Below are 24,790 nucleotides of genomic sequence, written 5' to 3'. Positions count from 1 at the left end.
GAGGTGCTGAGCCAGACCTTTCAGCAGTGGTTGTTTGGGTGAGTGAGATCTGCTGGGCTTCTCCAGCAAGCCAAGCAGCCACCTTGTGAGGAGGAAATGAAGACCTGGCCTTGTGGTCAGGAGGGATGAGATGGTACTAAGAGATGGAGGCTCAGGGCAGGTTTGCCAGCTCCGCTCCTGGCCAGTATTTCCATTGAGTACTTTAGGGCATATAGAAATCACAATAATGCACACAGGCTGTTTATTTATGTTACATTATTCCTGGAGAGGGTTAAAGTAAGTAAACATATTAAATACCCACGTCATTCGCTGGTAGGAGCCCTTTCTCTACGTTGGAAGGGTCTGCCCCATCCCCCAGTCCTCTGCCGTCATTATTGATTAACAATGATTGTACAGTCATTGCTTTGGTTCTCCTGGAGTCCAAGTTCTGAACTACTAAGCCACGTTAACTGTACATTTTGCCTGTGGAGAACTTAAAATTATTCCACTTGCACCTATAAGATGCAACTAGTACAAGAATTAGTGTCTTCTTGCCAGTTCTAGCTAGAGCTTCACATGCCTCATTCTTAGTGGTTAGAATCTCCTAGTACTGCAGTGGCTTTGGTACAAATCAGATGGTTCTACTCAAGAGGGAAAGTTTAATGACATGTAGATTTTTCAGTTGTTTTCATTTTAAATTCATTGTTTGACTTAATAATCGACGGCACAAAATTCTACGTCTTTCTAAAAATATCTTCAGCCACGTATTCCCCAAGACTCTTGTCTCAAATAAACATTTGAATATAGTGGCTGAGAAGGGCACATGAGAAGGCTGTTTGAAAGAACTATCCCTAGAAAGATTTGGAACAAGTGTGGAAGATGTGAGAGACAGCTGATATCAGGTTTTGGGGATGTTACCACAGGCTCGTTTTAGGTACACATTCACTGGCAAACAGTACGTCCATGAAGTAGATACTTTGTCTACAAATATTATATGCTTAGCATTATGCTGTATGGTATGGTCACCTACTGAGTGGAATTCTGTATCAGGGTGAGAATTTCTGCACATAACAAAGGATGCTTACCTACTGGGTTTTAAGTAAGCCTTAGTTTACTGATCTCTGAAGCACTCCTCGGACAGGGAACTGGTATTTTAATTGTTGGATGGCTGCTTATTCTTCAAAATTGAATCTGCATTCTTCTTGATTAAGTTATTTTAAGCCTTTTAATTGTGAAATATATACTGAAAAGTGCACAGAACAAAAATGTTTAGCTCATTTAATAAACACCTGTGTGGCCATCTTTCTATTTGAGAACTAGAATCATCCTATTTGCCTGAGAGAACAACCTCACTAATCCAAAGAATTGGGAGGAGGAGGGGGCATTTTTATATTGGTGAAAAGTAAGACAATAATAATTTGTAAAGAGTCTTAATCCCTTTTAAGTTTAGATATCTGTGAGGTACAAGAATGGCAGTGTTAACACAGGTTGTGGAGTGCCGGCTTTAGTAGAGACGTCTGATTGTAATTAGCCAGTGATCGGATGTGAATGGCACTTGACTGCAATGTTTTTTAAAAAATAAGTATTCCTTTTATTATTTTTTAAATGTATTACTTTCTTAAACCCTATTCTGTGTGAGCAATAGAAAATTAAACTGCTGTCCAGCTGTAACTTAAGTAATTTCAAGTTCTGAATGAATAGAGGTGAAATAAAGGGCATTGACTCTATTAGAAAATTAGGGATATGGGTAGTATAGGTGAACAGTATACTTCTGAATACTGCATACCAAAACATCCCTGTAGGTGAAAGAGAGTAAATTTGAGCCCCTAGAGATGCTGGTGGACTGACTGAAGTACCTCCACTGGAAACCTGAAATTTATTAGAAGCTTTCTGCTTTATCTTTAACATGGACACAAACTTATCCATGCTTAATTTAATATATTAAAATAAATATGTAAGTCCTCAAGGAAAATAGGCTTTCCAGGAAGACGCATCGTATTTGAATGTGGATTCACAGATTCTCTGGCACCTAGCTGTGTACTCCTGAGGAATGCATATCCATATCTTCATGATATATAAAGTCTGCCTTACTTACTCTTTATTTCACCAATGAAAAAGTAAATAACAGCTTATATATGTTATCTTATTGTGAGTCTTGGTAAAATTATCTATTTACCTAACCAACATTTATTAAGTGCCCTCTGTGGCCTGGATACTGTGCGAGTTGCTAAGAATATTAATAGGAAGAGGGCCTGGCCCCTGCTTTTTGGGAAGAGGGAGCATAGTTGAGTGCGGATGGACGATGAATGTAAACAAATTACTACAGCAGTGTAACTTTCTTATATATTTGTTCCTTTGTTGCCTGGGAGAAATGAGGCTTCAAACATGGCATTTTGTTAAAAAAAAAAATACTGGCTTTTTATTCGTTAATCCCATGTGGGTCTGCCACTTTGTCATAGCTATGTGGGTTCAGTGCTTGAAATCTGTTTGCCTCATGAAATGCTTATGGACCCAAGGTTTCTAGAAATAATCTAAATCTTGCTGAGTGAGGGTGCTGTCCTATGAGTGATGTTTCCAGGTTCGGATTATTTCTGACGGAAGTGATGTATGAAATTAACGTGTATCCTTTTAAAATAATACCATTAGAAAATAAACTTCTCCCTTCTGCTAATCTCTCCCTGCTTGTGCAAATCCTGTGTGTATTTCCAAGTCCAGCCTGGTGCCCGCCTTTTCTTTTCAGCCTTCCTTGACTGTGTTGTTTGTATCCATCTCCCGCCCCCCCAACCTGAACTCTCTTGGCATTTCCATTGTGTTCTGCTAAACTCCATCGCGTCTCCTTGAGTCGGGTTCTTGAGAAATGGGTTCCAGCAAATGCTGCCTCCTTATTCCTCAGACCCCAAAGTACCCTCCAGTCTCAGGCTGCTGCCCCAGTAGACCTGCCTGGCAAACTGGAATCCTCAGGACTCCCTTAACTGTTCTTTCCCAAGCTCTGGAGCTGAGAAAGCCCCAGGTCTGCTATGAATTCCTTCTCCTGCGGCTCATGCTGGCGGCCCCTCCCATGCCTTCCTCAGCATTTTCCAAGCCGTAGGTACCCTCAGCTTAGGTACCTTACCATGACCACTGCCTGAGCAGGCAGAGCCAGATGCCCCCTTTATCTCTCTCCTCATTCCTTCCGTTAAAACTCCAACCTCAAATCCTATAAAATGGAATAAGCTGAACATTATTTTGTAGTGGCCCTAATATGCTGTTTTGTCCTTCAAGGGTGGCCACCCTTGAGCGTGGGTTCAGGAGTGGAAAATTTGTGATGGGCATATGTTATTTTTGTACTAATGGATAACAACCCGACTTCACCCTGGCAAAATTCTTTCATGCTTGTGTTTCATTTCAACTTCAGTACAACCCTGAAAGGCAGGCAGGGAAATGGTATTCTTACTTCTACTTTATAGGAGAAAAAACCAAGAACTAGAGAATTTCAGTGGATTTGGTCAATGTCAGAAAAAACTGTAAATGATGAAGTCAGGTTCAGAACTATGATCTTCTAAAGCACAGTCCTTTCATTTCTCTTCATTTATATTACATTTGTTTTCCTCTGTTATTACTAATTAGACATGCTCCTTGAAGGAAGCTCATGTCATGATATCTGAATCCTCCATAACACCAGACAACTCAATTTTCATTCCATTTTATATTAGGGAATTATTATTTATATTAGTAAATTATTAAACGTTAGTATACTCTTATCGTTAGTAATAGTTTCGTCATTTAGTGAGGATCTGTTAGGTATCATGCTCCTTGCTGGGTATTTTCCACAAACTTTCCCTCATTCTCACCATAATTCTGCTAAGTAGGTTTGATCAGTACTTTTGGAACATCAATCTTCACTCGAATCACCTGGGATCTCATTAAAATGTTAATTCTGATTCAGTAGTTCCGGGCAGAGCCCAAGATTCTGTATTTCTAACCCCTCCCAGGTGCTGCGGACCCTGCTGGTCATGGACCACACTTTGAGTAGCATCTGGTTGCTAGGTGAAGAAACTGTGGCTGAAAGAGATTAAGTAATTTTTCAAAGATTACACACTAGGAAGTGGCAAAGCCCCATTCAAACCCTGATCGGTTGGTACACAAATTACAACTCACGCTCCCATGTCACACTACTGTTAAATATCTTGGGAGATCAGAGATAATGAAGACATAGACCTTGCTCCCTGAAGAGTTGCCTTCCAGGGCAGTAAGGCAGACACATTTCAGGCAGCTTTGGGGATGCAGTTTAATGTGGAGTTTACACTAATGCAATGCTGGGAGGGTCTTAGGTGTGAAATATGACTTGAGTTGGACCTCAAAGGACTAGTAAGACTTTGACAGAAATGGGAACAAAGGACTTTCTTGACAACAAGAACAAGGACACAGAACGTAAGAGCATCTTCTGGGCCTGGTGAGCAGTTGGCTGTAGCTGATGCATGGAGACAGGCTGCCTGTGCTTTAAAGATACAGCCTGGGGTTGGATGGTGAAATAGAATAGGCCAGGGGAGCCACTGGGGTTTGGGGGAGGGGTCTACAATAGGACATTGTACATACCCAGGAGATGGACCCTGGTCAATTTAATGTGATCTAGGTGTTAGTAATCCACTGCCCATACTATGCTGTTGACATCTCCATAGAATTCTGTGGCCAGTTACAGGTCACTTACTCCACGGTGGCCTTTACTGTTGTTTGTATAGAGCCATCTTAATAAAATCTCTTTGCCGGTGGCAATAAAGGATATATTACATTTTTCCCCCATTCCAAATTTTCCTAGGCTATGAAAATGCTGTTTTTCCACAGACCAGTAATAAACATTCTTCTTAAAAGAAGCATTGTTCCTTCGGTAGCAACTTGTAATGGGAAAAGTGGCATATAGACAAAATGCAATCCTGGTCTGAATGGAGACCGGTTTTTCTTTGTGTGAATAACCAACATTCCAGTCAGGTTGCCACGGTGATGCTGAGATTATAACTGTTCACGCCAGCAGTCAGAGAGTGTTGCCCAATTAGTTGTTCTCAGCTGCTAGGTTACCTTGACAGTGGCTCCAAAAGCAGGTTTTGAGTTTAAAGGCACTCAAAAGAGCATCAGAGGACTTGTAGTTCTGCTCTTCTCAGTGTGGTACTAGGACTACAAGCCCCAGCATGCCCTGGTTTAGTCCATACAGGATGTGGTCAGCCGGGAGAGCGCAAACTCCATTTTTCAATTCGGTTCCCCCCACCCTCCTTAGTAACAAAGGGTTCCACGGATTCCTGTGTCACCAGTCAGCTTTGTAAGGGTTTTCATTGTTTCCAGGGCTGCCTTCAGATGTTGCAGGTTGGAGACAGTGGGGAGAGTGTGCGTTTTGGCATTGGACATTGATCTTATGTAGGTTACTCTCTTAGTCTCAGTTTTCTCTCTTGTGAACAATCTACCTTACAGGATCAATGCAGAGATCAAATAAAATAATTTTTGCAAAATGTTCTGTACAATGTCTGTGGTATAGGAGATAACCTAGTAAAAAGTGATTCTTCTGAAATATTGTTTCAGATATCATAAAACATTATACAGTGAGATTATTATTATCACCATCTTTGGGTCATTTCTGTCAGTCAGAACAGGCTAAGACGTGCTGTGGTAACAAATAATCTTAGAGACTTAATACAACTAAAGTTTATTTCTTGACCATGCCACATGTCCAGAGCCCGTCAGGAGAGACTCTGTTCATCAGCTACCCAAGGATACAGACTAGTGGAGGCTTCATGTCCACATATGCTTCCATAGTTATCAAAATATCTCACACTAACAATCAAATATTCCCTCTGAAAGTGGCACATCACTTACACTCACATTGCATTGGCCAAAGCAAATAATGTGGCCACACCCAACTTAAAGAGGGGTGAGGAAGTGCCATCTTGTAATGTGCCAGTGGAAGGAGAACAGGAATATCTGTTGAACAACTATAATATCTGCAACCTCTACCAAAGCAAAGGCTGATGAAGAAGAGTACTTTAAAGAAGGACTGTTAGTTTAACACAAATAAATAAAAATATCTGAACAGTAAACTTCAAAGTAAATGAATTAGAATTCAGCTGTATTGGACAGAAAACCCTAAATATTAGAGAGTTTAGGAAGATATAAGTTTATTTCTCTCTCAATTTAAAGAAGTCCAGATATAGGCAGTCCAGTGGTGGTACGGTAGTTCCATGGGTATCAGAGACTTAGAATCATTTTATTGTTCTGCCGTAACAACCTAGCGTGAGGCTTCCATTCGTAAATTCACCTCAGGGTCAGAAATGGCTGCAGGGCTCCAGCCATCGCATATACATTCCAGGGAGCTGGAAGGAGGAGGTTAGAGGACAAAAGAGTGCTTCTCTCAGCTAAGTCAGCTCCATTTGAGCAACCCTTCTGAAAGTCCCACACAATAATTCTGCTTACTCATCCCTGACCAGAACTTAGTCACATATTCACCCCTAGCTTCAAGGAAGCTAGGGCATGTAGTTTTTGATCTGGGTGCTTTGTCTCCCAAATAAAATTGGGAGTTTTTGTTACTAAGGACCAATGGGAGAATGGACGTTGAGTGGCACTGGGCAGTTCCTGCTCTAGTAACTTAAGATGGAAGCTTTGCTTAAGCATGAATGAGAAGGGAAAGATTGCTGTGTACACTATCATTTTCTAACCTGTGCTCCACAGAACACCAGTGCTTAGAGAGACACAAGGGTCCCTTAAAAAGTGTTCTACAGCCAGACAGTTTTGGGAATGTGGAAAGCTTCGCCCTCTCTTGGAGATTTCCAGGGCATATTAATACATTAAAGTCTCTGAGAGGCCCTGCAATAAAGAAAGAGCTAAATTGCTAACCTTTTAAACTCGGTGTTCCCAAACCTCTTTGACAATGGAAATTCATCGCCTTTGGAAGTCTGGAGGGACACAGAGAAGTTTAGTTTGAGCTTCTTGGATTTGCAAAACTATTTAGACCCTTGAAAAGATGGTCTAAAGCCCCCATTCAAAAAAATATCCACCCTGTAAAACAAACAAACTTGTATATCCTTAGTGCTAGCCTAGTCATAGGGACAAAAACCTTGAAGAAAAAAAATAGATCAGATGCCAGTGAAGCCTTGTCAAAAACAATCTGCATAAGGGTTGTTGTTAACCAGCCATCTGTGCCATTAGTGGCGACACCAAGTGATGAACCGGGATGGGCTCACACTGCCGTCTTCCAGATGACAGGCCCCTGCCCCAGGTTGATGTTGATGGGCTCTTGGCTGTTTCTCCCTGGCTCTTAGCCGTGCTGCCTCTCTCTGGAAATGAGAGTCATAGGGGATCCAGCCAGCCAGTACTAACCCCCTCATCCCACAGAGAGGGCCTGTTGTCCAGTGCATGGTTGCTTATAGGTGTGGGGAGAAAGGCTGAAAATGCTTTCAAGCAAATGTGTGCCGTTGGTCTGTTGGAAGCAGGCAGTAAATGAGTACCTTTGGGGGAAGGGTTAAGGCTCCTTTTTCCAAAATGCAACCTTGGATGCTTTCCTAATCTTTCTTGCTTAATTATTTAGGTAATCAGTTCTTGTCTTTAAAGTCCATCTGCTGCAATTGCTATCTTTTTTCTTCATCTAAGCATCTTTGAAAAGGCAAAATGCCAAAATCTTTGCTAGTCTGGTTCCCATCATTTCGACCTCGTGTTGCTGGAAATGCTGGAAAGTTACCTTGTCCTGACAGGCCTAGAGAGATCCCATGTTTGCATATCTGTAAACTGTATGATACATTTCCCCAAACAGCTGTATAATCTCTGCAACAACCTGATGGTGGGAGGGAAGGGGCCGGGGTGGGAGGCCTTTATGTACATATTGACCTTTAGAGCAACTTAAATGTTCGAGCTGGAACAGACTGTGGGAGAGTTGAGGCAAGTCCTGGAAGGTGGAGATCCCTTCCTTGTCCAAAATCTGCCATGGGACCTAGTATCCTGGAGAATTCTCTCCGGCTGCTTCATGGAGTTATGTGCCTTTCCCTGACTGCAGTCGTGTTGGAAATTGTCCCTGAAGAGAGTGGTGGGTTCTGTTTATTCCACATGTGCACAGGCAGGTTTGTGGCCACAGCTCAGGGACTCCAGGTCAGGAAGGGTGAGACGGGCTGGCTGGGAATCCCAAGAGTTGACAAAGGATTACAGTACACAAATCAGAATAAATTTCCAAGTTACATTATAAGCCTTTCTCAGCTCTCTTTTTAATTTTATGTTCCTAATTATGCATGCCCATTTTCCCAAGATAAGCCAACAAACAACAATCAACAATTATGTAGAATTCTTTGTTTTCTCTTGTAAGGAAATACAGTTGATCCTTGAACAACATGGGTTTTAACTGTACGGGTCCACTTATAAGCAGATTCTTTTCAATAAATACCTACTACAGTACTACACCATCCATGGCTGGTTGAATCCATGGATGCAGAACTGTGGCTACACAGGGCCAACTGTAAAGTCATATGAAGATTTTCAGCACCCCTAACCCCTGCGTCGTTCAAGGGTCAACTGTAATTTGGAACTAAGCTAAATATGAGTGTGAATATACAAGGTCTGTGAACTGAGGAAAGTGTATTTTGAAAAATCCCATTCATCTATGCTGATATGTACTTGTGAACTAGTAAATTCATTGTTTCAATGATATCAACTTGGCGATGTGTGGTAAATCTTGTTACATCGTTTCTGGGTGTGAAATAAATTCACTTCTCAACCCCAGTACCTGGAATTTACACCTGAATACTGGTGCCTACATTCCCCCTCCCCCCAGCGCCAGTTCCTGCTCTCTTCCCTTCTAGGTCCACTGTTTGAAAGACAGTGAGTGATTACTCTGGTTTATCGAAGGATTTTATTGAACACAGAGAAAGACTAAAAGTCAAAGGACTTGGGGTCTTGACCTTAATCTGCTACTAACTAGTTGAGACCTTGGACACGCCACCGAAACTCTTCTTGTTGGAAAAACCTATGATTTTATGAGTATATAGGACTTGCCTGGGCCTCACTTTGTTCTTCTGTAAAAAAATGAGGAGAGGGATTTTATTGATACAATCTCAGAAATCCCTGCTCCAGATGTCAGAGATCTTATCGTAAGGTGGCTTTTGGTGGTGGAACTGGTGACCCCAGTGGGGACATGATTCATCCGGCAGCTATTTATTAAGTCTATAATTTATTAGGTCTATATTATATATTTATATTAAGTCTACATTTATTAGGTCTATAATGTCCCGGTCACTGATCTAAGTAGTGGGGGCACTGCAGTGAACCAAACCAGTATAAGTCTTTCCTTCTTAGAATTTGCATTCTACGATAAGGAATTATTAACAAACACTTTTGAGTACTTACATTATGCCAGACATTGCTTTAAATGTTTTCTATATATTAATTATTTTGTAGTAATCCTTGGAAGTAAGTACTACTATTATCACTCTTTTACAGTTGAGGAAACTGAGGCACAGAGAGATTAAATAATCTGTTCAGGGTCACAGCTAGTAAAGGGGAAAGCTGGGATCAGAGTCAGGCTTTCTGGCTGTAGTCAGTGGTCTTAACTACTATGGTTTACTGCTTCTCACTGTCAATTGATTGGTTAACTTAAAGTAGTCAGTATTGATCCTAGCTGATGGCAAAGTAAGAAAAAAAGAAACGGTAGCTTTGGATGGAAATCTCAGCGCCCACTTGGTCTCCGTGTCTGGGACTCCAGGCTCTGATGGGAAGGAGGGGCATAGAGCAGCTGTGGTACATTTTACTTCCGGATTCCCAGCCACTTGCCTGGTTGCCTTCGCCTGGTTTGAGGTTACTGGCCCTTCTCTGGCTCCATGGTTAAACTGCAAGGCCTTCATCAACCCCACGGCCCCAAGTTAATTTCAGCATTGGCCATTTGCAGAGAAGTGAGAAATAGTGATGGGCTTGGATTAAAAATATCTGGATTTGAATTCTGCCTCTACTACTGACAATGCTGTCATCTTGGGCAACTTTTAATGATACCAGCAGCAAGGGCAATAATAGCAGTAGCTTTTTTTGTTAAGCACTACTGTGCATCGTGCTAAATGCTTTATATATGTTGTCTCTGATCCTCTGGACAATCCTCATGGGATGTATTTTTTTCCTCCCTTTGCAGTCTGCCCTTGGCTGCTGTTTCTACCACATACTATTTAACCTTGAGCCAGTTAATTCCTTGAAGCTTTTGTTTCATCATCTGGAAATTGGGGTTAGTAATATCTACTTCCCACAGTCGCTATGAAGATTAAATATGAAAAGGTATATAAAGCATTTAGGCCATAGTCTATCCCAGAGACAGTGATAATGACCATTATAGCTTAAGGTCTCACCCCTATTAATCTGAAGAGCCAGGTTTCAGATCTCGTTCTAGAGGCTGCTTCTTGAGGACAGGCGGGAGATGCAGCGTCCCGAGTGGAGCAGGTGAGCAGTGGCAGGCGTGGGGAAGCTGGTCTACTGCCGCTGGCTGCTGAGTAGCAGGTGGAACTGGGACCCGAACAGGAAGTAGGGAGGCTCCGGTCCCCCTGACCCGAGGGCTAGCAGCTACCAGCATCGAGGGCCGTGTCCCTTGAGGTTTGGCTGGGACCATGTCCAGAACCTGCCAGAGTTAGTATTGGTAAAAGGATGCCAATACCGTCTAGCCAAGCACAGCCGTAAGGGGCAGTGGGCATCCTGGAGTCAGCCTGCACTTAGCACTGCCCTTCCCAGAGGACAACCAGGGACATGTGGCACTGGGGAGGTGCCCAGCTTGTGTGGGATACAGCCTTGCAAAGACCGCAGGCCAAGCGGGACTCTCCCATTTTACAGATGGGGAAATCAGAATATGAGAGGTCAAATAACACCAGCCAGGAGCAGAATCCCGACTTGAAACCTAACATTTTTGCACCAATCCTCTGATAGCTCTGCAGAGCTTAATTTATATAGATGATCAAGTGAGAAAATTCAGCAACCAGTGTTTTAGCTTTATGTTATTTTTATATGTATTTTTTACTTGAATTATCTGTTCCATTTGAGAGGCATGGCTTGGGCAGTATGTTAATGAAGAGAAATCTGGGCTGTTTTGTAGATCTCTCAGGAATATGCTCTCGGAGCACCTTTTATTTTTCCTGCATGTCGCTTGTCATTGTAATTTAATGGCTGTGTACGTGTAGTTATGTGCTCATGTCTATTCCTTCATCAGACTGGAAGCACCAAGAGGCAGGGCCAGTGTACCGCCTGCTTCCACCCCAGACAGTAGGTGCGTGGGAGGGTGCCGGCAGCACCCAGGGACTGAATAAACCCCGTTGTGGAAGGCAAGACCTTTGGCTCCTCAGACCCTCACATTAGGAGGGAGGGCCAGTGAAATATGATTCGAGGCACCTGGCCTGGCTGTGAGTGCAGCACGGACTAGAATTGGGGGTGCTGTGTTGAGTCAGCACGATGGTTCCCAGTGCTCTACTTACTGTGGAATAACGATGGTGTTGAAAAGCCTGAAGGCTCAGGATAAATATGGAGAGTTCCCCTACTGTTCCTGTTTTCTTTGTCCTGTTTTGCTTTTGTAAGCATATGCTTGTCAGTTAGGGCTGAAACCGAACATATCAGCTGCTAAATATGGTTCTAAGAGAAATAACATTTTGGTCTTTTTAAGGCCCGTGAGTTTGGAGTAAGCACAGTCTTTTAGCAGATGTCAGTAGGGAATCTGCGGGTAGGCAGTCATTCTGGGAGCCGTATCAGCCGTCCACATTCTGCGAGGGTTTGTTTCACTCTGACACAGAACTGGTGACCTCAAGTGAAAGATCTGGCACAGAATGGCCATGTCTTGAAGAAGAGGAGTTTGGGAGAAGGGTTGTCTAGAGTCTGTACAAGCTCCCAATTTCTCTCTTGATTTCATTTTCAGAGAAGGGGGAAAGGGCTGGGAAGCATATGTATCAGCTTTTATGATGCTAAGGAAGTAGTCATCCTAGTTTGTATATTTAGGTTTGGCTTTTCCAATCTTTGGGATTTAGTCCAGAGATGTTATTTAGTATTCTGATAAATCCAGTGTCATTCAGGGGACCTGGAAGAATTAAAGTATAACTCAGTGACTGGGAATATTAACTCCTAGATCTTAAATCACTCCACCCTGCTGAGAAGTCAGACTTGAGCCTGCCAATGCCACCTGAATTTCATCAGCTGATAGACGAGAGAATTTATTCCAGCATCCCAGGAGCCCCGAAAAGTTAATGCGTCTTTCCAAATGTCTCGCTGATTTCTAAAGAGACACTTGTTTGTCAATAAATATCTGACTCTGTTTGTTAAGCATGTGGCGATTTTGGTTAATAAACAATCGGTGTTCTTTTACTGGCTTTATGAGTTGAAAATATTTGAAACACACCCTGAATTTTTCTGCAGCATATTCCTTGTGTATTAAATGAATTCTTTTTTCAAAGGGAAAAAGAAAAGGAAGGAAAGAGGTTAATATTTATTGAAGTCCTATTAAGTATCAGGCCCTGAGCTAGTCTAGACACTTTCACAGTCTTCACAGTAACCCTGCCTGGGACATACTACTGTTCCCTCTTTAAAGATGGAGAAACTGAGACTCAGGGCAGTTTTGAAACTTGCCCAGGGCTGGAGAGCTAGCAAGTGGAAAATCAAGGGCCGGGAATTCTGATTCTGTGAAGCTGATGGGGTGGTGAGTGGTTAAGGGCCTGGGGTTTGGAGTCTGACCCATCCCGGCTCAGCCACCCGTTGTTGGTGTGACCTTGACTTAGTGCTTACTTTCTCTGAGGCTCCGTTTCCTCCTCTGTAAAACAAAGGCAAGGACAGCAACCACTTGATAGAGTTGTGATAATCAAATAACCTATCCATGGAAAGTGCTTAGAATAGTACCTAGCGCGTAAGTGCTCATGAAATGTTAGTGATTACTGTGATTTTTATTATTATGACTAATCAAATTTGCCTTCATCAGTAACTTGCTGAAAAGTTACATTTTCTTTCATGGAACAGCATGTCTTTTGATACGTCGTTGTATTTCATTATGAAATAATGTAACCTGCTCTACCTTAGAATTAAATTTTCTTTTCAGCCTCCCAGCAAAGGTTAAGATCTGAATAAAGGCATGTGTAGCCAACAGGGATTCCTGACTTTGGTAAATGTCAATGATTTGCTCATTTCTCCTTGGTGTATGTAACCTTCTTCCATGCTGCCCATCCTGGCTTTACGAGCCTCTAAGCAAACATGAGAGAGAGGATTAAGCTGATTCTTTTCTCTCACCCTTCCTGTCTCTGTAACATGATCATTAGGCACAGCGGCTTCTCCTTGTTGCATTGCACGTGGCCGCATCCTGCACGTGCATGTGGCCATTGCACGTGGCCTCATCCTGACAGCCTGTCTTCTCCACGTACCTGAGGCACAGCTTACAACAGTGGCCCTTATGAATTTTCTTTAGAGCTGGGATGACCATAGGAGCTTATGCACGTGACAGTTTTGTGCAGTTGGGAGCCGGGTCAGGGGGGTGCGGAAGGGGCAGTGGCTGGGACAGCTATGTCTAGATGGAAAAAGAAATGACGTAAGCTTGTTAGACCTTTGGCTCTACATTCTGATCCCATTTTTTGCGACTTCCTCTACTTATATTGTGGAGCATTGTGGGACATCAACCTTATTGAGTAAATAGTTATGTCTAGCAGTTGTGTGTTGGACACCATGCTAAGTGCTGGAAACACTAAGATAAATATGCTCCAGTGCTTGCTCTCAGGCCATTTGTAATTCATCAAGAGAGAGAAATGGAAGAGGGGACCTCACTGTGTGAGAGCGGTTATCACGGAGCCATGCACAACGTGCTGTGGGGGCAGAGAGACGGGGGGCACTAATTTGAGACACGTTTCACAGAGGAGGTGTCACACTGGACCTTCAAGGATGGGCTTTGCCTCATAAAGAGTAGTAGAAGGAAAAATCGTGGCAGGCAGACCGTATGAACCGAGGCAGAGAGACATGGCTAAGTGTGATGTGTCAGGGAAGTGAGGTTTGAAGTGGTTGGATGTAGCACAAAATGATGGAACACGAAGCTGGGAATGAAAGCTGGGCCTAAGAATGACAGGACCTTGACTTTCAACTTGAACCACCTTGTGTAGGATTTTAAAGCGCGGTGTGTTGTGTTTAGAAATGTCTATTTTAGAAAGATTGGTGTGAAGGATAGGTTGAAAGGAAGAGAGAATTGATTGAAATAAACAGTCCCAGCAAGAGATGGTGAGGGCTGTTGAATGAACAGCGTGGAGTAGACGGATGTGGTGGACTTCTGGAGATAAAACCCTTAGCACTTAGTGAACAACAGGAGCATGGAACCTTGGGGTCAGCCAACCTTTAAGGTATGGGCGGAAGAAAGAAAAATCTCTCTGAGAGGCTGGATGACGGAAGAGAAAGGAGGGGGTGGATTTCAACAAGAGTGGCTATGCTCAGCAGTGTCCGTGCCTCAGAGGGAACAACCAGGACAGACTGAGAAGAGACCATTACGAACAAGAGATCGAGGTCCCTGGTGAGCCAGGAGAAGTTACTTTAGAGTCCTGCAAGAATGGAGGACACAGCTGAATGCTTACAACATTCAAGCTATATCAGTATTCCCCAAGAAAGTCTCTGGCATTTATATGCATTTGTGTAAGGGAATATTCACAAACATCCAGCTGTCCAGGTACTTGGATTGGGGGAGAGGGAATAGGGAAGCTTAAGAGTCAGTGCTAAGTTCAAGTGTCCCTGAACAATAGCTCTGCCTTGTGCTTTCTAGGGTCTCAGAGAGCCCCCTCCTTGCAAACACCATGACTCTAATTGTGCCGTTTTGTCTTATTACTATCAGTGTACTGTAGAAGGTAGCTGCTTGGAGACTTCTCTTCCCTCCTTGCAAACACCATGACTCTAATTGTGCCGTTTTGTCTTATTACTATCCGCATACTGTAGAAGGTAGATGCTTGGAGACTTCTCTTCCAGTTCCAAGTGGGCCCTCATTTCTAGCCACGATGCTTGTAGCGGATGCCATGGTGTGTCACCCAGATTCCCTGTCCACTGCTGAGGTGCTCATGGTCTACCTGCTGGGAGTGTAGGCGGCTAGCGATGGTTCTCACCTGGGAATTGTCCTCGGCTGAAGAGTGTCCCTTCACCCAAGATCATAACCTCTGGGACGGGGATGGGGGACAGCCTGCACGCAATGACTAGTCAATGGAGGTGGGGTACAGAGGCCCCCATGCCTCAAGGTAGGGTAATTCTGAAGAGTCATCCCAACTCCAGAGCTCCTGTGGGAGCAGATGAAGTCTTGGTCCCACTGCATTGCACTGACTTCCGTCATCCGCTCAGTCCAGGCCTTCCTCAGTCACTCCCCACTGGCGTTGGTTATGAGGCACATCCCAGTTAACCCTCTGTGTAAATCTCGGTGATTCTCAGAGTCTGTTTCCCGGGGAACCACCCTAATTTGACGACTGTTTCCGGTTTGGTTGCTTACCCAAGGCGGGATGCCAATCAAACTCTGTAGTCCCTCTGATCTTTGCTTCTGAGCCTGTTGATGTGTCCAGTGGGAAGAGCCTCTCTTCCAGCAGCTGGAATGAAAGTCTTGGCATTGAACCTTCTTGGCTCCGACTGGCTGGACCAATATGCCTATGAATGGATTGTTTGAGGAGAGGAAGGAACCTAGGAGTCAGCTGCCTGGCTCATATTGAGACCTGCCCATTACACCCCAGCCCTGAGGAGAGGTCTGTGAGGTGGGGTGACCCCTGGGTGTAGAAGTGGGTCCCGCTCTGCACCTTGTTTCTGCTCCTGCCTCTCCTTCCACCCTCCTTATGCTTCCCGGGCTCCTTACGGCAGCTAGTACTCACCATCCTACATGTCCTTTCTTTTGTTCATATTTTTTTTTTAGTCAAGAAAAATGAATGTTGAAAACACAGTTGAGGGGCTTCCCTAGTGGCGCAGTGGTTAAGAATCCACCTGCCAAGGCAGGGAACACGGGTTCGAGCCTTGGTCCGGGAAGATCCCACGTGCCACGGAGCAACTAAGCCCTTGCACCCCAACTACTGAGCCTGTGCTCTAGAGCCCGCGAGCCACAACTGCTGAGCCCGCGTGCCTAGAGCCCGTGCTCCGCAACAAGAGAAGCCACTGCAACGAGAAGCCCACACACCGCAACTAGAGAAAGCCCGCGTGCAGCAACGAAGACCCAATGCGGTCAAAGATAAATAAATAAATAAACATTAAAAAAAAGAAAACAACACACAATTGAGATATTTCAAGCAAATGTAGGACCTCTCTTGAAATTTGTTGCAGAAACACCACTGCACAAACAAACTACTGGGAAGCACAGCTTAGAAACAAACAGCAGCTGCCACCATTTGTGGGCTACTTCTCCCCCTTTTCCTCATTTCTTTCTAATTCCATTCGTAATAAAACCTGCTGCTCTAATGGCCTAGTAGTTTGACAAACACGATTTTTCTTTCCCATCTTGAGGCACCTCCCAGGTGGCCTTGACAGTGACTTTTAGCTCTGGGGTCTCCGCCTGCAGAGCTCTAGGTCCTTTTCCCATGTTCTCCTGTCTCGTGGTTCCATCTGGGATGATGTCCACACCTCCCTGACCAGGTGGGGCATAGCTGGAACTTCTGGACTTCTCCATCTGTCGGGACATGAGTCTGGAGTGGGGTTTCTTGCCTTCCTGGCTTTATAACAATGGATAATGCTAATTGCAGTCTTTGTGAGTGACTAAGTGCTTCAGCTGTTGCTGTTTTGTCTTATTTCTTGCTTTTTAAATTTGTTTTCTATGTGAGATCTTTGAAGACACATCACAAAGGGCTATTCTTGGGCCTGATTTACTGAAGACTGTCACTTTAAAGAGCTCTAACTTGTCACCTCCAACTCATTTGTCCCCTTCCCTGTGAATAGCAGCCCCTCTCCCTTTAAATGCTACTAGAGGTGTGGGATTCCTCAGCTTAAAAATGATTCCTGTCCGATATTAGGTTTGCTGACTACGTGCAGGTGTGGTGCTAGGCCCTCACTTACTCTTCCCCAGAGCTCTGCTGGGTAGATGTCCTCCCCGTTTTATCTGCGCGGAGACTGAGTTGATCTCCCAGGGGAGAGATCTGGGATCACGCTGCCAGACAAGGCAGAGCTGGGGCTCAGCCCAGGCCTGTCTGAAGCTAAAATCCAGGCTTTCCCCCGCCTGCTTCTCAGTCACTGTCACACCATATGGCAGTGCTCTGTAAACCTGTTGACTGGAGAGGGGAAATGCTTTTTAGGCCAGAGGTTGACATTTTTTTCATTTGTCCCCCAGAGTTTTTTTTTTTTTTAAAGTGAGTTCGTGCCTAACATTTAAAAATGAGATCTCACATGAAACAAAATGTTCAGTTTTTCTTCAAAAAAATCTTCAGACCTGGCAAGACTGTGCTCATAGGTTGACATGACAACGATTGGTTCCAGCTGGCCCCCCTGCCCCCCAAAGGGGACGTGACTTCCTCAGTTTGTCCCAGGCCCCTGCGGCCCCCTCACTCTTTTCCGTTACTTGCCTGGCCTCTGTGGACATGTATGTTTGTGATTCATGAGCTAGGCCTTTAAAGAAATCATTTCTGTCCAGTTAGGAATCAGAGGAGGCCAAAGGCACTTTCTGTCTCTGAGTTGAATCTTATAGCTTTGATTTTTCTTTTCAGCTTTCAGGGATGGTAATTTGGTAATAATATCCACGATTATTGGATATTTATTGAGCGCTCCAACACAGCTGACTCGGAGGGTTAGCAGACACCTGTTCGGTGCTAAGAACTTGCATAGTTCTCCGGTTTCGTTTGCACTCTAGATCCTGCCCGGGACTCTCCAGGTCCTGCAGGAACTGGAGGCCAGCCGCAAAAGCGTATTTTGCAGAAGCAGCATTGTCGAGAGGGGAGATGAATCCAGAGAAATACTTTCTGAGAGAGGAAGTTAGGTTGATTCCATTTTCTCTTGGAAACTGTTGACTTCTGCAGGGAAGATTGCCCCACAACACAGGAGCACTCCTTTCTGAACTGCCAGTGTTCGACACAATGAGCAGCTCAGAAATGTCAAACAGAAGGATCTTCAAAATTAGAACCCCTTCAGGATGATGAGCCTTTCAGTTTAGCCCGATGTACCTGCAAGTGTATTTCCATTTGACAGTGAGAAATGCATTAATTCTTTTTTTTTATCGTTTCAACGAAGTCTTGTTTCCTTTTGTCTGATTTAAACACATCTCATAGAAATGTAAATTAGAAACAAATAGATTTTGACTCGTTTCATAGCCGCAGCTGAATTAAATTTTAATGCTCTCTAATATTAACATATGAGAGCCCCCCCAAAGCTAAAGTTGTTATTTATTTGCTTTTGATTAAGACAATGGCTAGCATATCGTTTTGACTTTTTATTGTTTATTTTCTTTCAGGACCCTGCAGGGATCTTTGAATTGGTGGAACTTGTTGGCAATGGAACATACGGACAAGTGTATAAGGTAAGTTCCTTGAGCTTGAACATGGCTTATGTGTGGTTTCGGTTCATGAATGCGGAATAGCAGTGCTGTCTGTTCTCACTCATACATGTCTCATAACAGATTTAAAATGAAATAATATACTTGTTAATTGACTCTCCATCTTTTTAAATGTATCTGTAGTCCCATTGCCTAAACCGGATTCTGGGATTTGGGCATTTCCCTTCATTATATATGATAGAGCTTATAGCTGACACATGCATTCTGATGGTGCATATCTGAAGCTCTTTAAATGTTTCGTTTCTTTACTTTAATCACTGCCAGAACTGGTTTTCAAAGGCGCGAAGGATGCTATTTACTTTAGAAATTTAAGCTATTAAAGTATCACAGCTGGAAAAGTAGATTTGTCACTGGCCTAGGGCATGAGTTAAATGAATTTAGTGAACACTGTTAGGAGAAAACTGGCCACCTCACAAAGAAAGGCCTAATGGCAGCAACAACTCTTACAAGATAGGAAATACTTAGAAGTTAAACTTGAGCTGAGATTGAGCTGAGGAATGCAAAGTTCTTCTTTCCCTTTTACTAAATTTTTGCTTACAAATTCACTCCAAACATGCTTTTAAAACATATTTTCTCCCAGAAAATGATCTGAAAAAGTGATTGTTTAGAAAAGTGGGTTGATTCTCCTGATTATCAAAAGAAAATGGAAATTAACTTTTTGGACTAAAGCTCAGGGGGTTTTAGTGAATGAGCTATTGAAATAAATGCCTTCAAAACAAACCAACTGTTTCCGCATGATTATTTCAAGGGAAATATCCGTCACTTTCCTGAGTGGTAGTGATATGGGATGGCATTTTCACTACAAATTCTCTCTTGTTGTTCTATTTTTAAAAAATTACTTCTTTGAGTCCTAAACTTCTCTTAGTTGATTAAAATTATTGTAGAAGTCATCCAGATTGTAATATTTCCGATTCTACAGAATGTCAAAAGTATATGTGTGTGTATATATATACTTTTATATATATATAAATATAAATATAAATATAAATATATATATATATATATAAATATAAATATATAAATACTTAAGCCTTTATTTACCAGGAGGTACCCTTTGGTGTCCACTCCAGGGGAAAATTTCTCTCTTGCAAGAAATGATTGTTTCCTAAAATGTCAACCCCCTGCAATTAGACAGAATGTAGTCTACTCCAGCTGTTCACTTGACACTGATCCTGTCTGACACAAGAAAGAAAGGTGTCTCAGCAAATGCTTTTAAATACTTTCAGTGAAGATAATCAAGTTGGAAGATCGTGCTATTGCATTTTGAGAAGTTGGATTGAACTTGTGAATTAATGTGAGCTTATGAATTAAGCCCTGATTTAGGTAGAGAATTACTTCTGATTCGCTGTCAACATGGAGAAGCAACTCTGTATAATGCTGTTGGTTTTATAGTGCCATTCCATTGTCCTGTACTTCCCACCTGTAGAATACACATCTGGGAGATGATTCACAGCTTTGTCTACTAATCTAAGAGGTGGACTGTACACTCTTGCAAGGCAGGATAACAAAGAGATAAGGATTCTCAATTAAGGATGAGAATGTTTGGAAAATCCAAAATTAGCCCTAATTTCTTGTTACCTGAAAAAAAAAAGAAAAGGAAACAAGTGGCAAGAGGTCTCAGATCTTCCGAGAGGAAAGAAATTCACCAACTACGTTGTTAACACTATTGTTCTAAAGGGTGCCCTTCTCTTAGTGGTTGATACAGAAATTTGGCCTCTCTCAAGCTGAGGGGAGACTGCAAAGATGGCCATGGTGATCACATTGGACTTTGAGACAGGACGCTTGGTTTCTTTTACCAGCCCTATGTATTGTTTTGTGGTACAGCAGCTTTTCTGTGCATTAGTCAAGTGAGAGTGTTTGCTATAAATGTTTTGGGGACTTGGAATGATTTACCTGAAGGATTAATCCTCCATGCCCAGTTAAGGGTTTGGTTTCTAGATGACCCAGATGATTTTAGGTGGCACCCCCTCAAGAACAGAGACACCTGGGTTTTCTGGGTCACTAATCCAGTCCTGCTGTTACTCTGAGCCCTGAAGGATTAAAGCTTAATAAACTGCAAAACCTGAACTCAAATACACGTGAACCTAAAGAGAAATAATTTAGGAAGTGATTGTCCACATTATAGGTTATATTTAACTTTTATGGAATAGGTATATTTCTAAAATAGTGTAAACATAAATATAAATTTTAAAGCCCTAGGAACAGATTTCTATACCAAAAAAGTCTGTGATAAATACTTTCTTTACATTAAATATTAAATCTTTGATTTAAATTTTTTGTAACCCTGGCTTTTGTTGTTCCTGGATTTCATAAAATGAGGTATAATTTTATGAACAATTATACAGATGTAGCCTTTCTTTTCTGGAAAGATTCTTATAAGTTTCTTTTAATAAGCTGTCCTAAGAGAGTCATAATATAATTTTATTTACAAGTAGTTTTTAAGAAGTAGACTTAATTCAATAAACAAAAAGTATACATAGATATTAAGAGAGTATTTCTTGAAGTATACCTTCATATAAGCCACTTACATCTAGTTGTGGAAACATATTTTATATAAAGGTCATTAATAACATTTAGCTTTTTTCAAAGTTGCTTCTAGCCTTACTCCCAAGTCTAGCTTGGTCTGTCTCTCCTTGGAAGGTTAGATTTGTTTATCATTTTGGTCCCAGGTGGTCAAGTGGCAGTTCAGTATCTGTTTTTTGCTTTATTTACTAGACAGGTTGCATAAATAATGAAGAGTAAAGAGGCTCTGTCAGGGTTTTTAATGAGGAAATCATCTTCTTGGGCCTATGGCTCCCATGAAAAAAATGAACCAACAAAAGGCCACATACCCATTTGCTAAAGGCTTTGGCTGTTAATTGGCATGCCACTTATTGGGACCTAATGGAATCCAGACACATTTTTGTTAAAATAGAGTTAATTATTTTAATAGATCCAAATAATTATTTAATGTTTATTGCTAAAACACTATTAAATCTTAGCCACAGATTTCAAAAATGAGTGTTAGTCTATCCTGTTTCTTAATTTGCCCTTTGGAACTGTATATTGGTTATTGCAGAGATGGAGATGTACTTTATTCTGGGGTGACAACGTGAATTGGGAATATGGTGGATTCCTCAGTATCTCTCAGGTTTCTCTTAAAACCTCCTCTAGGTTGTAAAGTATGAAGTAAAGAGGCCATATTGGTGGTTACAGTACTTGTTGAGAGAGAACACTGTGACTGAGTGTGTGTGTGTGTGTGTGTGTGTGTGTGTGTGTGTGTGTTTTCAAAGGGTTGCAAAGGTCCTTATAGGTCATCTGGCCCAACCATGCCTCTGCCAGCGTCTGTTCAGCCCATCCTTGATCACCTCCACTTGTGTGGGATTCATTACCTCCCAGTCATTCCATTTGCCTGCAATTCCCTTTCAATGTTCATTATCATGTTGAGCCAAGATCCTGCCTTCCTAAAATGTTTACCGGTTCAAGCTCGTTCCACTCCCTCGGAGCTATTTAAAAAAATAAATGTAATCTTCTTCCACAAGAACATAGTCCTTCAGATATTTGAAGAAGACTTCTCCCTTCTTCCCCCGAACACATACTTGTGTCTCCTCATCTCCAGGCAATGTAGCCACAGTTGCTGAATTAATTCTTCGTATGACTTAGACTTGAGGTCCTTCATTATCCTGGCTTCTGCCCTGAAACGATTCTAACATATTAATAAACATAATACTTCATACTTTAAAATAGCTTTCTATGTCATGAAACATTTTGTATGTATTATCTGATTTCTGATTTAATTTCAATAATAATTTCATGCGAACCTGTTTCTCACCTCAGGGTTTTTCTAGTAATAGTTTCTTCTGTCTAGAGCACTTGCCCCTCAACCCTCTCATGACTGGCTTTCTCTCCTTCAGGTCCCAGCTCAAATGTTACCTGCTCAAGGAAACCACTTTTCATCCTTGTGTCTAATAGAGCCAGCCACTGCCACTGCCTCCCACCTCCCAATGACTTTCTCTGTCAACGTGTTTTTTTGTCTTCCTGGCATTGCCACTCTCCGAAATTATTTTACTTCTTTGTTTATGTATATATTAAACAATTTAAATGCATAATAAGGAAAAAATAAGGGTAGGGACCTAGTCCATCTAGCCATCACTGTATCCCCCATCTGGTACATAGTAGATGGTGACCTGTGTGTGGCCCAGAATTGAGCTCTGTCTTCCTTGATAATTCTATTTATATTCATTCCCAGTTTTTTCAGCATTTCCCATAAAATATCAGTCTGCTTACTTCAGATGTGCATATTTGGACAATAGTCATCAACAGAATTCTCTCCCTGTTTTATGGTAGGGGTGTGGATTTTATGTTAAATTAATTATTGATAGTCTGTAGAAGCAAGACACATGCTGGAAATTTACAAATGAGGCAAATCAATTTTCTGGGGTTCACCCTCCTGGCAGAGGTTCCCAGAGTTTACTATGCAAAACAAATATTTGAGAAATGATTAAAAATGTAGATTTCCAGGCCTAACCTCTCAAATTTTGATTCAGTAGGTCTGGTTGGGGTCCAGGAATCTGCACTTCTAATAATTGTATGGGTTCATTCTGATGTTCAGGGCCCTGGGGCCACACCTCCAGAAACTCTGCAAAAATGATTGTAGATTATCCTGTTGTAGGGCCACTTGAGTGAATGTTAATCCTAATGTTTTTTGTAATCATTTACTTTAGGGTTTTTGTGCCGACTCTAACATGCATAAACTGAGAAACGTAAAAAAACACAAAGATCTGGACCTGAGATGTGATGCCAGCCAGTTCTGACATACTCATTCTGAGATTTGACTTTCGCTGTTTTTATTTGACATGCTTGTGATTACAGTTTAAGGTTGTTTCTGAATAATTCAACTCAAGACCTGACAATTGATACGGTCAAAACTGACCTGGTATAGATAGAAGAATCTGAGCCTGTTGCATGAGATTTCCTTAAATCTATATATTGTGATCTCTTAATAAACTTTCTGTTGAAGTGAGACAAAACATTTTAATAGTAGGCTTATTAATATTCTTGCTATGGAGGTGATTCTATGACATACTCAGGATGCAATGTAGCTTTTCATATTCTGTTCTAATGAATCATGTATTATACTATTCACTTCTTGTTCGGTAAGGAGTGAGTATGAGAGAATGTTGTGTTTCTTAAATAATAGTGGCATTTGTTTTTTAAACAAAAATTCAAATATAAAGAATACATTATTTCACATTTGTTGAGTGCCAGTGAAAAAAGCCCTGTGCTTTGTGTGGGAAGAATGCAGAGCCAACCGAGGTGGTTCCTACTCTAAAAAGTGTGCAATCAGATTAACTAATTAGGACTCTGAATGCTTACTGTGTGCTAAAGCTTTTCATATATGGTGTCTTAGTTACTCCTTATGATTTTATAGGGGAGGAAACTAAAGCACATTTTTTAAACCACATTATCCCTTCAAGGCAGGATTTCTCAGCCTTGGCACTGGGTTGAGAAACATTGGGGTCAGATAGCTCTTCGTTGTGGAGGTGCTGTCCTGTGCATTGTAGGATGTTTAGCAGCAACCTTGGCCTCCACGCATGAGATGCCAGTGCACCCCAAAGTCCTGACAATCAGAAATGTCTCCAGACATTGCCAACTGTCTCCTGAGGGGCAAAGTTGTCCACAGCTGAGGACCACTTCTCTAAGCATAAGAGAAAATAGCAAAAACTCTTAAAATTGATGTGCAAACAGAGACAGTGGGAGTGTAGAATATAGAGCAATGTGAATCAGAGTGGGGACCTGAATGAACTGTGGGAAGGGGATTTAGAAGAAGCTTAGAGGCCTTGGCACGTGCATATCTTGGGGTATAATTTAGCATTTTCATAAGTGGAAAGGAGTGTAATGGAAAGGACTTAGGAGCAGGACTGAGCTGGCGTCCAGTCTGTTTCTGCCTCGTTCTAGTTTTGTGAAGATGGCCAACTTGCTCTCTGAGTAACAGTACTGTTAGTAATAGTACAGTGTAGGGTTGTTATGAAAACTAAAGTGTAATGTGTGTGGAATCCCTCAGCCCAGTGCCTGACACATAGTAGGCACTCAGCAACCTTTTCTTCTTCCCAAACACACGCGCCAGGGGGAGCCTAGCTTACCAGCTCTTTCCTTGGTCTTGGTTTTGCAGAAGAGTTTCTGATGTGCAAGAAGCATTCATAGAAGATGAGATCAGAAACACACACATCTTTGTGCTTCACCTTCTACCTTTGAGTTCTTGGTTTTTATGTATGTTCAGAATTGCATTATTTATATTAAATCCAATTCTTAATTCTTCTTTATGGCATTTGATGACATAATTGCCATTCAGATACTATAGTTGGT

General features: G+C 42.1%; 1 protein-coding gene across 1 annotated transcript in view; it reads left to right on the top strand.

Annotated features, from left to right (window-relative positions):
- The window catches only part of TNIK (TRAF2 and NCK interacting kinase), a 407,404-nt gene that overhangs the window by 72,275 nt on the left and 310,339 nt on the right, over positions 1 to 24,790 (top strand). Inside the window, 1 exon segment of the mRNA XM_068546242.1 lies at positions 18,344 to 18,409. Within this exon segment, the coding sequence (XP_068402343.1) occupies positions 18,344 to 18,409 (66 nt within the window).

The sequence above is a fragment of the Eschrichtius robustus genome, chromosome 6 (genome assembly GCF_028021215.1).
Source record: "Eschrichtius robustus isolate mEscRob2 chromosome 6, mEscRob2.pri, whole genome shotgun sequence".
Lineage (NCBI taxonomy): Eukaryota > Metazoa > Chordata > Mammalia > Artiodactyla > Eschrichtiidae > Eschrichtius > Eschrichtius robustus.
Note: the sequence above shows the minus strand (reverse complement) of the source record. Positions and strands in the feature narration are given on the sequence as shown.